General features: G+C 40.7%; 1 protein-coding gene across 5 annotated transcripts in view; it reads right to left on the bottom strand.

The window, feature by feature from the left end:
• KYNU (kynureninase) overlaps nt 1-16932 on the bottom strand; it is a 94179-nt gene extending 77247 nt beyond the window's left edge. The window contains exons 1-2 of one of the 5 annotated variants that reach the window (XM_081872945.1): nt 16746-16932; nt 7031-7207 (exon numbers count right to left, since the gene is read on the bottom strand). In XM_081872945.1, the coding sequence (XP_081729071.1) occupies nt 7031-7199 (169 nt within the window). In that variant the 5' untranslated portion in view covers nt 7200-7207; nt 16746-16932. Of the gene's footprint in view, nt 1-7030; nt 7208-10438; nt 10538-16745 lie in introns of those variants that run through there. The other 4 variants (XM_081872944.1, XM_081872942.1, XM_081872943.1 and 1 more) reach the window with 4 other exon arrangements.
• Nucleotides 16933-18207: the final 1275 nt, after the last annotated feature.

The raw sequence follows: 18207 nt of genomic DNA, 5'->3' as shown, positions 1-18207 counted from the left end.
AACAGAGGTGTAAATATTATTCACACTTCCAAATTGGTTCTGTTCACAGGCCTTCGTTATTCTGAAGAACAATAATGGAGTCTCATTGAGATTAGAGGAAGCAAGCATTTTATTTGTGGCTGGGGCAACCCAGTCAGATTGGTGGGGTACAAATAATAATAAAACTATTATTATTATTATTATTATTATTATTATTATTATTATTATTATTATTATTATTGTCTTTGAGCAATTTTCAGAAGGATTCATTGAAATCCAGTCAAGCATTAGAACAGGCAATGTTAAGGTACGTTTTCATCTGCTCCTTCTAATAAATATATACCATTTAGAGCTTAATATATAAGGCAGTTTTAAAGGGTTTTAAATATACAAAACTATTGTTCCTGATCATTGGCACACAATACTAGATTGCTACTTACTGATATTTTCTTAACTGGGTGTGGTATCCAACCAAATCACTGTAGCACGGATCCATTTCCATGAGCGTAACAGAACTTTCCCTCCCTCTCCTCCTCCCGGGCAGATGTGCACATGCACACGCACAACACACATGCACATGTGCTCTGGGTTGTCCATAAGAAGCATGTTGGGGTGACCTTTTACTTGCAGATATCATTCTACGTGCACAATGATTTAGATGGACTCAACCCTTTTAAGTCCAGATTTACACCATTTTGCTTGCCCATTCCACTTTGAATCAACTTACATTTTTTCTATCTAAACGCCACCACAGTCCATCATTCACAGCACCTCACTTTCACTAAATAGATCCTTGCTTTGCAGTACTACTTCTCCTGTTGTGTGCTCATTTTATTAGCTCCTCTAATATTTCTTCTGAAGACGTGACCTCTAAGTGGTGAATAGGGTTTAATAATTCCAGAGGACAAACAGCACTGATTGCTTGGTCCACTTTGTGAGTGAGATCATACCTTGATTTGTGTGAGTGTTTGTTTGTGTGAGTGTAACAAAGAAGCTGGGGAAGCTATAAAGATTAGCAGATGAAAAATAAGATTAGTTAGAGTAGATGTGGGGAACCTTTGGCGCTCCAGATATTGCTAAATTACAACTCACACCTGCATCAGCAAGCATGGGCAATGACTAGGGATGGTGAGAGCTGTAGAGGGATGGTGAGAGCTTCCAGCAACATCTGGAAGGCCAAAGTTTCTGAGTTAAAAGTTTCTTACAGTCCTTTTTTATTACAATCTTTACAGAGAGAGGCTATAGAACCCAGCCTCTTGGATAATGGCATTGTCCCAAGTAAATTTCCATCCCCCGTCTCTCCCACTTCCTCATTCGTCACCATCATCACCTCCTCTACGGTTGCTGCTAAGTGCCCTGTCTTCAAGCTCATTGCTCTCCTACTTTTAAGACTCATCGGGTTCTGGGAGATGGTGGGTCTGGAACACTTTCTAATGACAACGTGTCAGCCAGGTGCTGCTCTGGCTCTCCTATGATTTCCCAACTTCCCCCCTCATCTGCCTCTGAGCTGTGACCTACCTCAAACCCCTGTTGTTAATCTATACTGTCTTCCTCTTCCTCCTCCCTGGAAGGGTCCGGATGGGGAGGCGGTCTCCATCATTCCTCCTCTGCCCAGTCCCTGACACTTACCAATCAAGACTGTCTAGCTGGAAATATGGAGACTGGTTTCATTCTGAATCTGTTCCTTTTAATACAATTCCAATATGACATTTGGTACAATAACTTATTGTTGACTCATGTTTACATTAGACTTCAGTGACTCAAAGCAATATTAGGAAAGACTATTTTAAAGAAAAACCCTCCCTACCAGCATCTCCCTGCCAATTAAATAAAGGTTGCTTATTACCTGCTTAGAAGAAGTTGATATGATACTACTGGAGTTTGAACACTGAGATTCAAGGACAAGATGTATGTTTGTGTGAGAGGGTAGTATCTCTTACACAACTCACTTCTGCGCAAATTGAGACAAACTGCAAGATATCTAAATGTAGAAATCTGTTTCAACATACAGAAGCATATCTACATACGGGTGTCTTGATTAATTTTTTTATCTACACAAATGATGTGAAGGCAGACAAAATATGTGGCAATCAAGTGCTTTAACAAGTACTGGATGGAACATTTTGAAAATAGGTCTGTTGTATTTTCCCTTGCACACTTCTTGATTACTATGGCTAAATCTCTGCCACCTTAAACTGCAGAAAGAAGTGGAATGCAAAAAAACCCTTTGGCAGCTTCTCACTTGATTTATGTCATGACTAAATAAAACAAGCTGTTACTAAAACTTAGTTTTGACAAGATTAATATATGGTTTATAAGCTTCTCCCCTCCCCCTTTTAAATGACATACCTGTATTATAAGATTTGCTCTACCCTGCTTTCAAGACAATGCTGTACAATGTTTTATGTAAATATATAAAGAACTTGGATTATCTCTTTTAGCTTCATGAGTGAGACATCCAAGATCCATTTGGTGCACAGATAAATGTCAAGCAAGATCACTCATGCTTGTACACACCATGTAAATTATGTTTACCCCAACTATTATTTAGATCTGTAACTGGCATTAGTGACAGCTAAAGGGAGCAATCTTAACTTCCAGCTGGAAAGCAGCAGGGCCAAAAGGAGTGATGTAGCCACTGCCACAGCCCAAGCTGATCTGCTAGGGCAGAAGGTTTATGTGGTGGCTTTAAAAGTGCAAAACTAAAGATCTGGTAGGCGACTGAATCTTCCCTGCAAAATAATGACACTGTGAAGGCACCCTCAGAGCAGTTTGGTTTTACTGCCTATTTGAATAGACTGTTGCTTTTTTGGGTTGGTTTGTTTCTTTAAAAAGATGATTGTTATTGTTAACTGTACTCTTTTGTCTCTTAACTATCTTGTTAGCCACCCAAGGAGCATAAATTTATGCAGAAGTTTCAGGATACAAATCATGTAAACAAATAAATAGAAAGCTACAAAGTTTTGAGCTCTAGTTGCTGTAAACCAAAGGAGGGAAGCGTGCTCTTGTGCTCGAATCCTGCTTGCAGGTTTTGCACAGCTTTGGCCACTGTGAGAACAGGATCCTGGACTAGATAGGTCACTAGCCTGATCCAGCAGGCTCTTATTATGTCCTTATTATCATCACCTTTCTGTTTACTACACCCTGGCTTTTTTGATGTATTGATTAGTTTCACGGATTATACAACAATCTCAAGATCTTCCGTTATGATATATTCTGTTCATCTTTTTTAGCCTGATAAATGACTGGAAGCCTTAAATTGGCGTTTTGCTAAGTGCCACTGGTAAGCTAACACAAAGCCATTAAAGATGTCCAATCAATCAAACTGCCTAATTAGACTAACTAAAAAAAAAAAAAAAAACCCCAGAAAGCATTAGTTTCTGTAAATGATGGTTCTATTTTAACCACATTAAAGATATTAGTATGGTGTATGGTTTTTTCAAAAAACACATGCTTCAGAATAAAGGTCAGATCTTGATATCTTTAAACACAGCAAACAACACTTTCATAGGCAGTAACACCAAGCTGCATAGATCTGTTGTAGAATTCAATGTTCTAGTTTAGTAGATTGTTGTTTAAAAAGAAAATCACCAGTATCCTGAACACTCACACCTTGATCCCACATTTTTTTTAAAAAAATGGGAAATCAGGTGAACAAATATAGAGAGAGAATATTTTACATGCTTACACAGAGAGAGAAGTTCCCAGGATTCACAATCCACACTCACAACCACAACATGAATTCAGAGTTGGTCCACAGTGCTTATTTTGGACTTAAGACTAAGAAAATTACCACAAAATTGATTAGCTGTCACAAACACAAGGATGAAAAGTGGGGATTTCTAGCCAGTCTGCTTGCTTAATTATGAAATAAACACTGCAGAATGCTCATAAAGAAGGGTTGCAAATGTATATTTGAGTGTTTGGGACAGACCTCCCTCCCCGCCCCTGAATATCAACCTTCAATTAAGAGACTGGATAAATGTCTTGTGACTTTGTATATTATGTATGTTTTTTACATTTTCAGTAGCTATCTATTCCCAAACTAGACTGCCTGCCAAAATCATTAATAAGAATTATTTAAAAGGTATTTCAAAGGCAGAATGGAAAATAAGATCTTTCAATTGCTATATATATCAGTTAGTGAATAATTCTGAAAAAATAACTGAGAAAATACTGATTTGAAAATAGTTCATAAATGGGGAATCTGAAGAATTCTTTAAAAAGAGAAAGGGAGCATTCATTATAGATTCCTTGGCCAGATTTACTTTTGGCTCAAGAACCTTTAGCTTAAGAACCTTTAAAACTTTATCACCATAAACTTCATTACTTTTTAACAGATATCCTAGTGAAGTTTTCCTTTTCCAGGCACAGCAGAATAACTTTAGGGACTTGTTAAAACTGAACTCAAAGCAAAGATAAGCTTTACAAGCCCCTGAATTCTTCTCTGGCTCAAATTAAAATCTGACACACAAAAATTGTTGGCTTCCCTGGCTGACATGTGCTTTGTAGGGCCAGGATAGCTCTCCAAGGCCAGCAAAGCTTGCAGGGGGTTGCCCATCCCAGGCTCAGAAATTCCCCATGGCTGTCTCTAAGACAGGGCTGGGCTGGTTTAGGAGCCAGAGATCACATGAGCTGACAGAGTTATCATTCAGTACAATCCCCTGCTGCCAAAGCAGGTACACTGGTGCCTCGCAAGACGAAAATAATTCGTTCCACGAGTCTCTTCGTCTAGCAGTTTTTTCGTCTTGCGAAGCACGGCCATTAGCGGATTAGCGGCTTAGCGCTATTAGCGGCTTAGCGGCTATTAGCGGCTTAGCGGCTATTAGCGGCTTAGCGGCTATTAGCGGCTTAGAAAAAGGGGGGGAAGGGAAAAAACTTGCAAGACTCGCAAGACGTTTTCGTCTTACGAAGCAAGCCCATAGGGAAATTCGTCTTGCGAAGCGCCTCGAAAAATGGAAAACCCTTTCGTCTAGCGAGTTTTTCGTCTTGCGAGGCATTCGTCTTGCGGGGCACCACTATAGTTCAGCCTATGGATCCTGGGTTGAAATAAAAGATGAGGGAAAACCCAATTTCCTGCTGCAGTCCCAGATGTGGTGAATTCCCCTACACATCCTTGGACTTTGCACCTGAAATCTCATAAATCTACTCCTACTGAATGTAATGGAACAGAGTTAAGGAGACATGGTTCATATTTCGGGTCATGGATTGGCTAAAAAATTATTCAATGTATTCCTCTCCCCTTTTTTTTCCTTCCTTCCTTCCTTCCTTTCTTGCATGCTTTTTTTTAAAAAAAAGATCTCATTGTATTATGCTGAATTGGCTTCCCATTGCTACTTTTTCACATCAGAAGCACATCTCCTAAAACAAGAAGAGTTGCAACCTGAATAAAGAAATCTTAGCCAATGAATTATATGAGTTTTAATATATTACTTGAAAACATATCATGCACACACATATTACGACAGGGGCATAACCTGGTTTTCAACACTGCGATATATCACCAGCTAAACATCACAATATACCGATATATCACAATGTCTGAAATAAGAATGGGCTACTATATAGAGAGGCATTGGCTGGCTTCAGAGTTTTTCCCCACACTGTGATTTTTGCATAGCATGCACACCCCATGATTTGTGATATATTGCCAGGTCAAAAAATACAAAACCAATATCACAATATGGACTTCAAACCGGATTTGGGCAATATATTGAAATACCGCCCAGCCCTAACACATATGAATAAAAAATACCATATTTTTCCATGTATAAGACTAGGCTTTTCCCCTTAAAAAGAATGTCAAAAATTAGGGGGCATCTTATACACGGAGCCGTCTCCCCCCATTTTCTTAAATCTGAGTCCCCCAAAATAGGGGGCATCTTATACATGGAGACATCTTATAGATGAAAAATACGGTAGTTCCAAATTTGAATTTAGGCAATATATGCAACAGTAGCAGCATTAGCTGTCAGCAGATTGAGTTGTGAGTGCTCAGGGGAGATAAGAGTCCGGGACTTCAGCCATATTTTACAAGTCTTTATTGCTTCTTGGCATATTTACAAGTAGTTCAAAAAGCGATCCGATCATGGTGGGAAGTTGTCCCAACTAACTTCCTTCCGTTTTGGGGGCCAGCATAACCACCGTCTAGGTCCAACACCCCCCCTTCCTCTGTGACAAGAGGTACTTGCCCTCGGAAGTACCTCCTCCCTCTCAGATTCACTCCCCTCTGATCCCCCTTCATCTTCTCTCTCTTCGGAAGACGAAAAGCTGCTAATCAAAGGGGCTGTCTCCCGATAACTTCTCATTCCCTCCTCCCTCTCTGCCTCCAGTTCCCTGACATTAGCCATCTCAGAAGCAGCATTCTCACCTGTGTATAACAAAGCAGCGTGTCATGAGATGGTGATTGCTGTGACATTAAAACCTGCTGTCCAATTAATCAGGGACATTGGTTTAACTGATCAGAATATTTTGTCAATTAATTTAACTTATTTATCAACTCAAACAACACTGTAACCCTCATACCTGGTATAAGTATTCAGAAAGACTCTTATAGTGCCACAATAACCACGCACACAACCCTCCTGCCAAGTGTGTTGTTCCTGCTCCTTCCAAATGAGGTTTGTGCAGGAGGCCTCCCCAGTGGATTCCAATCAACCATAAAAAACTGATAGTGCAAAACTTTCCTTCATGCCCAAAGTAGTAGCTTCTTTTGGCAATAAGCACCTGGAGGCAAAGTAGCTCAAATCCATTAAAAAACACTCCTGCCTATAATTTTCAATCAGTCACTATATTGTTGAAAGAGACTGAGTGACAGCCTAAGCACGGCATAAGTGCTGTATTGTATTCTTCCATTCTAATCAGAATGGGAATGAGAGCATATAAGGCACTCAACTTGAGGTGCTGATTTTACAACACAGGGGACATGCTGTGATCAAAGATGTGGCGCCAATCGTTCCATTTATCCTTTAGGCAGCAAGGCTTCCTGCAGATTTGCAATAAACATATGCAAGGAGATACAAAGCCACCTTGGTATAACTGTGGTTCTTACTTGGAGGCAGATCCTTCACTCTGGGAATATGAAAACATGCACGCAGGTGTTTTAGTTCATCTTCTTCATCTAACTGAACAGCAACTTCCTTATCCACTGGACTGCATGCTAGCTGTGACGCAACGGTTTCTATAATGGCTGCCGGTGAGGCATAAGAAGACAGATCCATTTCTCACTCTAAAAATGAAAAGGGAGAAAATATTTTCATTTAGATTCTGTTGGCTAGTGTCTGATGCAAAGATTATAGTTATGTCTGCTGAGGTACAGCTTTAAAAAGTGAAATACTTGGGAGTGTAAGGAAAGAGTGAGAAGTTCTCAATTCCAGCATTTTTCAAGGCAGCATATTGCTGTAGCCCTAAAGCCATTAGTTTTAAATACAATGCTTTCTCTATAGAGCTACATCAGCAACTTCTGTTTTCTACCACTGCTCCAATAGCAGTAACAAATTCTATAGTGTCATTCAAACTTGCAGAATCAGAAAGCCGCAGGCAGCATTATTGTTTCTACAATCTGTGCTCCTGAAAATGGCAGGTGCATTGCCACATTTAAACTTGCATTTTCAAGCCTGAGCAATCTTTTGGCTCCTTTAGCTTCTTGATGTGGATGTGTAAGTTTTTAGCTTGGGAGGCACGACTGGAATAGGCAGACTAGGCACTAAAGAAATAGTGCAAGAGGAAATTTCAGTTGAATAGGCCTCTGCTGGAGAAAAGCTGTTTTCTCACAAACCACAAGGATATAAAATCTAAACAGTTGTCCCATAAAATACCTTTTCACTGACACCAAGATTTCCTATAGAGCCAGATTCAGTTTCTGGCCTCCATCTGCATTTATCAGATTGTCTGCATCACTGGAAAACACATCTTGATGAACTAGCGTGATTCTTTCTGTGTGGCAGAAAGAAGCTCAATGCAAGGTACAGATGAGATCCCTACTGAAAGTGAAAAACACAATCACATATTCAAAATGGTTTCTATAGTATTTTTTATTTAGTTTTATTTAGTTTCAGCATCTCCCCAGGCCTCATTATTGCATCCTCTTGCCTTCCTATTTTCTATTTCCAGTCTTATCCTGATTCCACTTGTCTTAACTCAGACAACATTCTAGTTGACTAAAATTGTGTTGAGCACAAATCTGGCAATCGGAGCATTCAAATGTCACCACTCATAGTGTCTTCACTACCTTCATGTTTCAGTTAAAAAAAATAAGATCAAACAAAAGCTACAAGACAGAAATATTTTCTTTTACATATTTCTGCATGCTCAAATTTGAGGCCCCAATGAAAAGCCATTTTTATGTGGAAAGTGGCCAGATAGTGGCTTTCAAAAGGTTTATTCAAAACTTAGCCACTTCCATGGATTAATGCAAATAATGAATTAGTCATTCATTTGGTGGTAGGTGATGAATCAGCCTACATCCACTACGAAACAAGCTTTTTCTGCAGCACAGAATCCATTTGTGACTAATTAAAGTAAGTACTGATTACTAATTAATTACGTATCCTAATTAATAGAAGAGCACCACTTGGTCACCTTCAAAACGTAATTTGCTATTCACCTAAGTTCCACAATTGAGCAAGAGAGTTATTCTTCCTCCATCATTGCCAGTGTTGCCCACAGAATGCTTCAAAATACAGCCACATTTGTACTATCAGACACAATCGAGCTCAGCATCTGGAAAACTGATCAAAAGCCTTGGCGTGTTTTGCACATAACACTAAGCCAAACTATAGGTTACCATAAGCGAGCAAGTGTGCTGGTACAGAAAGAAAAAGTCACAGCCACTTTGCATCTCCCCTGCTCCTGGCTGCACTACCAGAAGCTAGACCCTGGGTATGGCTCAATGCTATGTGCAAACCTGGGCTAGTGGTTTGTCTCGCCTCAAACAAACCATGTTGTAGCTAAGATTTGCTCTTGGTTAACTACTTGTGGTTTGTTGGGGGAAAACAAACCGTGAGTTTGGGTTAGGATAATGCTAAGCCAAATCATGACTTAGCTCTGAGTAGTATGGAAACAGCATAAGTGGGGAAAGAATGAAGCAGCTGAAATTTTCTCCTTGTGCTTGTTTTTGGTAGGGCATAGTCTGGCATAGTGCTATGTGTGAACAAGGCCATTTTGTGCGCCATGGGCCAAAACACTGATCCAGCTATTCAGAACCAGATGACAATGGGATGGAGCTGGCACATACAAGATTTGAATGCAGTTCCCTCATACCCAACAATTGTACAAAAATCATACAAATATTCAGTATGAGGCAGTTTCATTCACATCATGAGAGCTAGTATGGTACAGTGGTTAGAATATCAGACTAGGACTTGGGAAACCAGGGCTCAAATCACCCAAGTTGGCCATGAAGCTCAATGGGTAACCTTGAGCCAGTCAATGCCTCTCAGCCTAACCAGTGTTAGAAACTGAGATATGAAAGCTAGGAGCTAAATGGCACCTTATCACTAGAGATGAAGAACCAGATAATGTGGTTCTTCCACGGAATTATAGTTTGGAGAGAGTGTGAGAGAGAAACAGCATTAATTCATTTTATTTTTGTGCCTAAAATAAGAACAGCCCTAATAGGTACCAGTTAGGCCCAGATTACAACTGGTGCTTGCAGGAAAAAAATATTGCATTGTACCAGTTGGCCAGCCATGTTGTCTGAGCATATTCCATTTGATCCCTATGGTTTTCCAACTATCCTCTTATCAACAGATCAACAGTCAGCCAGCATTCTGGGTTTTTTGTTTTTTAAATACTTCTGCATCTCTAGGGCAGGTGATGTGCCTGAACAGTGATTTTCATTAAATCTGGATACTTAAGTTATATTAAATTTTGACGTAAATAGAGCAGTAAATGCACAAGTCCTGTATCTAAGAGGAAAAATGAAAAATATTCAATTTAATATAAGAATTATGAAGTGCAATAAAATAACTAAAATGAAAATAAATTAAATACTATGGATTGAGTTTGACCAAACTGCGGGAGGCAGTGGAAGACAGGAGTGCCTGGCGTGCTCTGGTCCATGGGGTCACGAAGAGTCGGACACAACTAAACAACTAAACAACAACAACTAAAGTTTAAACTTTAGGAAACCAAGAAGGGAAATATGTTACTTGTAGAATAACAATTAGGATAGTGACCCAAGTCAAAAGTTAAGCACTTTTAAGTTGTCCTTTCATTTCAGTGGGAGATACATGCATTTTAAAATGCCTAACTTTGGCTAGAATACACACTAGATTTTATAACAATGAATAACTTTCCCTTGCATTAATTAAATACTGTGACTACTACTAGTTACAAGACCTTTTGCAATTGGCACCAAGAATAATATCAGTTTTACTAAACCACTGATTCTTCTATTAATCTTAAATTAGATGAAAATTAATGTGTGCTGTGTCCCTCTGAAACAGATTTTGCTTACCTTCAGCTAAAAATGTTACTTCTTACAGATTCATTCTCTTTTCCCCTTTGCACCGTAACCACACACATTTCCCTCCCCTTACTATCTCCTCTGTTTGCTTTTCCTTTCTACTTTTTGGACTTTGACCTCTTTTCACCCCCACTTCAATCTGGAACTCGAGCATACTTGTCAGCAATCCTGTTCCTATCTCACACAGCACAGTACAGTGGTACCTCGGGTTACATACGTTTCAGGTTACATACACTTTAGGTTACAGACTCCGCAAACCCAGAAATAGTACCTTCGGTTAAGAACTTTGCTTCAGGATGAGAACAGAAATTGTGCGGCAGCAGCGTGGCAGCAGTGGGAGGCCCCACTAGCTAAAGTGGTGCTTTAGGTTAAGAACAGTTTCAGGTTAAGAACGGACCTCCGGAACGAATTAAGTACTTAACCAGAGGTACAACCACTGTACAACAAACCTAAAACCTCCATATGTTTAAGTTGCATTTTAATTTCATTCTCCAAATCTTTGATTTAATGCTTAAGGAGACTCCAACTAAACATCAGGAAGAACTTTCCGATAGTAAGAGCTGTTCAACAGTAGAACACAATCCCTTGGGAGGCTGTGGCCAATCCTTCATTGGAGTTTTTAAGTAGAGGTTGGATGGCCATCTGCCACTGATGCTTTAGTTGAGATTCCTGCATTGCAGGGGGCTGGACTAGATGACATTCAGGGTCCCTTCCAACTCTACTATTCTATGGTTCTATGATCCACTTCTCACACTTATTCTTTAAGTATACACATTCTGTTCCACTTCTGCTTTGTAAAGTTGCTATCAGCTTCCAGTTCCCAACTTTTAGAAAATGATTTCACAAAACAGAACTCACCACTAGCTTTGGCAATCTATATATTTAACAGAGAAGATACAGTCTATATTAAGCTAGGGAAAATCTACTCTATTATTCTATCAGTACAAATATCTGCTATACTACATATTAATACCGCTTTTAAAAACAACATGAAACAAACCGCAATGACATATAGTCCATGGAGATGCAAAAACTATCACACTGCAGAAGGCACTTGAAATATTTTAAAATATTTGCTAGTGCACCAATAAAGTGTCTTGAATAAAGAGTAAAGAAATGCAGTCTCATGTAAACCATCATACAAAGACACAATGCTAAAGGTTTTGGGTTATATTTTTGAAAGAAAAAAATGCACACCTGCAGTTTATTATTATGCATGTTTGTTCAGAAATAAGTTCAACTGCGTTTAATGGGACTTGTTCCTCAGTATCCAACCTTTCTTGGATATAAGTTTAACTGAACTCTGAGAAGTGGTTCCAAAAAGATATGCCCATGATCAGATGTCTGTAAGCATTCATAACTGTATTACTGATGCCATAGCTACTGAATGCAAAATCAACCATTCAGCAAACATCTAATCGTGTAATTAAGTAAGTTATGCAATATGGCGCTTGCATCTGGAATAACAGACTGTGGCATCGGTGGTGGAATGAGAAAGGGCTGAGTTACTGAGAATAATTTGTACAGTCCATTTACCTTATCAAAACTGCAACAATGTTGGAAGTTCAAGACTCCATAAATAAATAAATCCTGTCTCTCACACAGAATTAAGAGAAAATTTTGAAAACTAGACAAATTTCAATTTAACTTTTTTTTTAAAAGTCTTCACAGCTAACTGAAAGAGAGACTGGACTGACTGACTGACTGACTGACTGACTGACTGACTTCACAATTCAAATTCTGACATAGTAACTTTTTTGACATCCTGTTTTTTCTCAGGTGAAAAAAATACCAAAATGCTATACAGATGTCAACGTTAACATACTGTCAAGAGTTCAAATACTAAATACCACTGGAGGTCAATTTGTCAAACTGGGTATCAAGTTACAATTTTTCCAGGCAAATATTTTGAGGAGGTATGGGAGGGGAAAAATCAGATCTACATTATAGTAAATTAAAATACTTCTTTACAATTACAGCCTTGCAATTAGTCATTCAGAGGACAAGCGATATGCAAGATCCCACTGCTCTAGCTGTGGTGGGAAATATGAATGGGTTGATGTGTTTGTTTGTTTTTTTAAAGCAAGAATATGAATGGGTTGATGTGTTTGTTTGTTTGTTTTTTAAAGCAAGAATTTATGACTGGAATGGACAAGGATTTAAATCAGATACATGTTTCTGAATGCTTATCTGTGTTGCTTGTCACATATGTTGTATTATTATTATTATTATTATTATTATTATTATTATTATTATTATTATCTTTCATTCCTGGTTAAGGTGATTGAGAGAGCGGTTGCTGAACAGCTTGGTAGGTTTCTGGATGAAACCTCGGCTCTGGATCCATTCCAGTCCGGCTTCCGCGCTGGTCATGGGACCAAGATGGGACTGAGACGGCTCTGGTCGCCCTAACAGATGATCTCCGCAGGCAGCTGGATCGAGGTGGGTCGGGGCTGCTGATTCTTCTAGACCTGTCAGCAGCCTTCGACATGGTCGATCACGAACTCCTGGACCACCGCCTTGCCGACGTGGGGATCCAGGGCACAGTCCTTCAATGGCTGCGCTCGTTTCTCTCTGGTCGGGGACAGAGGGTGGCGCTTGGGGGGCAATTGTCATCCCGCCACTCCTTGGTGTGTGGAGTGCCCCAGGGTGCGATACTCTCCCCGATGCTTTTCAACATCTTTATGCGCCCCCTCGCCCAGCTTGTCCGGAGTTTTGGGCTGGGCTGCCATCAGTATGCTGATGACACCCAACTCTATCTGTTGATGGATGGCCATCCTGACTCGGCCCCAGACACACTGATCAGATGCTTGGAAGCTGTGGCTGGATGGTTACGTAGGAGCCGGTTGAAGTTAAATCCTTCGAAGACAGGTGTCCTCTGGCTGGGACGGGATGATATGGGATTGAGGGGGCAACTCCCATCTCTTGCAGGAGTGCAATTAGTGCCAGCACCGTCCGTTAAGAGTTTGGAGGCGCAGATTGCAGCTATAACAAAGGCGGCATTTTTTCATCTCCGCCAAGCTAAGCAGTTGGCTCCTTACCTCTCTCGCCCTGACCTAGCCATTGTGATCCACGCAACGGTCACCTCCAGACTGGATTATTGTAACTTGCTCTACGTGGGGCTGCCCTTGAGACTGACCCAGAAACTCCAGCGGGTGCAGAATGCCGCAGCAAGACTCCTTACGGGGTCTTTGCTGCGAGATCACATTCATCCGGTGCTATACCAGCTGCACTGGCTCCCGGTGGAGTACAGGATCAGGTTTAAGGTGCTGGTTTTAACCTTCAAAGCCCTATACGGCCTAGGACCCTCGTACCTACGGGACTGCCTCTCCTGGTATGCCCCACAGAGGAACTTCAAATAAAAACATCTTGAAGGTCCCAGGCCACAGAGAGGTTAGGCTGGCCTCAACTAGAGCCAGGGCTTTTTCGGCTGCGGCTCCAACCTGGTGGAACGCTCTGTCACAAGAGACAAGGGCCCTGCAGGACTTGACATCTTTCCACAGGGCCTGCAAGACAGAGCTGTTCCACCAGGCCTTTGGTCAGGGCACAGCCTGACTCCCTCCTTTGGCAATCTTTACAAAACTTTAGTTTATGGTTGCCATCAATTTTGATTTTAATTAATTTTTATAATGTTTTTATAATGTTGCACTGTTTTAGTGTTGTTAGCCGCCCTGAGCCCGGCTTCGGCTGGGGAGGGCGGGATACAAATAATAATAATAATAATAATAATAATAATTATTATTATTATTATTATTACTATGTACCGGAGTAGCTCAACTGAAAAGGTAATTAAACCGTAAGCAGATAAGTAAACAGCAAGGCAGTGGAGAACATAGCAGTCAGTATATGCAGGTAGCAAATAATATAGCAAAAAGATTGGAAGGCATCTGCGTAACAATAGTAGATGTGTGACACATAGATCCAACACTCTGTTTGAGAAAATCCTACTTTATTTTTATTGATATTGACACAATTAATAAAAAGCAATTGCTTCTCCGTTCATCCTTCAACCTGTCCAATAAAAGAGGGCAGGCATTGACTGCATGCTTATAATAAAAAAGTTTAAGGCAACCACAGCAGCAGCAACAGACAACACAATGAACTACAATAAATTCAGCTGCTCTGGGGAAAAAATGCAAAGGCTGCAAACATGACCAAAATTAAAAACTACATTTCTGAGTGTACCTAATTTGAAAGTAAGTTGAAATCAATGGTATTTGTTTCTCAGTAAAAATGTATATACTTCAGAGTGAAAAAACCTGCCATACTTCAAGTGCTATGTTCTCCCTTGTCCGCAGTGCGTGGCAGGATATCATCTATTGCAATGTTGAAAAATAGGTTAAAAATGATCACAACCATTATTGGTTTCAGGCAGTTTACAGTGTTTGGTGTGGCATATGGTGAGGATCCAAATAAACAGGCTAACTAGTGACCAATACAACCGCACTGCCTACATAGTAGGAAAATGTTGAGGGGTGTCAGAAAGCTCACATGTAGCTCAGTACCGTGAGCATCTGTGGAACCTAGGTGTGTGGCAGGCATGTTAGCTCCCAAACAGGCCGGGGCCTCGAAGTGACAACCGAAGATCCCTTAAGAGGGTCATCCAGTGAGGAATCATTCCTGCTTACCCCTGCAATAGATCCAGCCACGAGTTGTGACAAAACTATGCACCACACACTTTGTCCCTCTACAAGGCCAGCACTCTTGCTCACCTGCTCTGTTCCACTCATAGTGGTCAGTGGGGCTCTAAGTAGCAGGAGGAGGAACAAGTCTCTTTGGGAAAGCATGTTTACGCTCACGAAGAAAATGGAATTAGAATCTTCAAGAATCTGTCCCGAATCCTTTGTGCCTGTTCGTTATTAAGACCTATAACGACTTTAATGCGCTTTGTACTTCTTTTATGAATACAACTTTATTGTAAGTTTTATGCTGTCCGCCACCATATTTCCCCCCTTAATGTTAGTGGTATAGAATTTTTCTCAAATAAATTAAATCAATAATGTATTGACAATAATGTATTTTCTTTTCTTTTTTCTTGTTTTGTCTCTGAAGCACTGTGGGGGATGGGAGAAATAATTCTGGGTTTTTACCAGGTCCTCATATTTCTATCTTACTCATTAAGTCAGTATTCAATCTATTTAATGGAGCTGCATCCTACCTGGAGCTGAATCCTACCTGCAATATATTTACAACGTCCAACTATGAGTTGTGAAAGCCACTCTCTGCAAAGCCTTTTCCACCTGGTTTAAACGGGCCCAGACTCACCCAGCTCTATTACAGAAGCCCCTGGGGAGACTGGAGGGACATTGCTATGCCTGACAGCAAATCCTAATTACAGTGTTACCTGGGGTTAAGAACTTAATTCGTTCTGAAGGTCTGTTCTTAACCTGAAACTGTTCTTAACCTGAAGCACCACTTTAGCTAATGGGGCCTCCTGCTGCTGCTGTGCCGCCGCTGCACGATTTCTGTTCTCATCCTGAAGCAAAGTTCTTAACCCAAGGTACTATTTTTGGGTTAGCGGAGTCTGTAACCTGAAGCGTATGTTACCCGAGGTACCACTGTATTGGATTCTTTTGCCCCATCTTTTTGTTACTGCCAAACAGCTGTGTCATGCTTATAATACAGTATTTTGTTCTTGTTAATTATGCTGTTTTAAATATGCATTTTATATTTGATTTCATTTTGTTTTTGTTTTTTCTTAACTTTGTTTATGTGTTCTGTAGTTGACCTCCGCTGTAATGTTTTATTTCGAAACCTTTGAGATGGTATTTTGGTTTGTTAATTGTTTTGCTTTGACTGTGTACTTTATGTTTGACTTTTTTCAGAAATGTTTGATTCTGCATTGTTTTATTGATGTTTAATATGCTGTAAACCGCTTTGAGAGTTTTCTTAAAAATATAAAGCAGTATAGAAATGAAATAATAATAATACTACAACATATATTGGGGAAAATACAAGATTTCATGCTCCTTATTTACTTGCCTACAATGATATTCAACACAACCCTGCTAAAAGTAAGCGGTTACAATTGGTGGTGGTGGTAAAAACAATAACTGTAACAACAACAACAACACAGTAAAAGGTGATTTATAGCCAAATGAAACATAGGGCCTGCTTCCACAAGGAACTAAAAATCTTTACTTTGTCAAAAAAAAATTTTTTTTAAGAATGTATAAAATGTAAATAAATGTATTAATAATAAACAAATTAAAAATCTTAAGTGTGACAGAAGTGGGAGAACGGTAGCAGTAAATTGGGGAATGGTGGGGGAAACCACAGAAAATTAATATGTACTTACAATTAATCGTGGCTTGAGGGAGAAATGGAGACTGTCAGGGCCTAGGCCAGCTTGAGGCTTTTAGGGCAAATCTGAATGCAAGGAGACCTTATAAGTGCTGAGTTCAAGGACTACATTTCCCAAAAGCTTTTCTGTCTTCCTTAAGACTGAAAGCCAGAGAAAAATAGGGGGGGGGGCGCTCGTTCCGGGAAGTAGGGAGAGGTAAATAGGGAATGAAGTGGGGGGGGTGTTTCTTTGCAGGTGAGCTCAGATGTGAGAGCTCAGGTGGGGCCTAAACAGGTTGCAGCAACTGAGGTAAGAGAATGGGCTGTGCCATTCCAGGCAGCGGGGGGGGGGTTGTATTTTTGACTGCTCTCCTGCATTCAAAACCCAACTTCAGTTGAAAACACAGCAAAACAGCATAGTGACCAAAGGGATAGGGTAGATCTTTCTTCCCTCCTGTGCTCCCTGTCTGTATTCTTGCAGGTTTTCACAGAAATAAGATTTGTAGCCCCCCCCCCATACACACAGTCTGAAATGGTGCAACGCACTCCACCCTCTCACCTTTCTGTGTTTCCTCTGTACTGCAGAACAAGTCTCTCAAAGCCAAACCGTAAACAAGTGTAGTTCTGTTCTGATGGTCTGTCTGTCTGTTTCTTTCTTTCTTTTCTTCTTAAGCTTGTTTTGTAGTTTCTATAAATAAATAAATAGAACAAACAAACCCCATGTACCCACCCCAAAAAACATTCAATGAAAATACAATGTAAATAGTCCTGTCTCACACCTAGGTTTGTAAATGATTTACAGTTTCTTTCATCAGGAGTCTTCTGCAGTGGCGTAGCGTGGGGGGTGCAGGGGGGGGCCGGCCGCACCGGGCGCAACATCTGGGGGTTAGGGTTAGGGGGCGCAAATCCACGGGTTAGGGGGCGCAAATTACTTGCCTTGCCCCGGGTGCTGACAACCCACGCTACGCCACTGGTCTTCTGCTCTCCATCTGAACATATTATCCCAAGTGATTGTCCTCTCCAATGTCCTGAATAAACATGTACTAGAACAGGTTAAAAATAATTGTTGATCTTCATGTTCCTGAGCACACTTAAGATGCTTCATTTGTTGCTTCATAAGGGCTATATTAAGGGACGCGGGTGGCGCTGTGGGTTAAACCACAGAGCCTAGGACTTGCCGATCAGAAGGTTGGTGGTTCGAATCCCCACGACAGGGTGAGCGCCCGTTGCTCGGTCCCTGCTCCTGCCAACCTAGCAGTTCGAAAGCACGTCAAAGTGCAAGTAGATAAATAGGTACCGCTCCAGCGGGAAGGTAAACGGCGCTTCCGTGCGCTGCTCTGGTTTGCCAGAAGTGGCTTAGTCATGCTGGCCACATGACCCGGAAGCTGTACGCCAGCTCCCTCTGCCAATAAAGCGAGATGAGCACCGCAACCCCAGAGTTGGTCACGACTGGACCTAATGGTCAGGGGTCCCTTTAC

This window comes from Podarcis erhardii (genome assembly GCF_964252035.2).
Source record: "Podarcis erhardii genome assembly, chromosome: 1".
NCBI lineage: Eukaryota > Metazoa > Chordata > Lepidosauria > Squamata > Lacertidae > Podarcis > Podarcis erhardii.
This window is presented reverse-complemented; position numbering and strand designations above follow the sequence as displayed.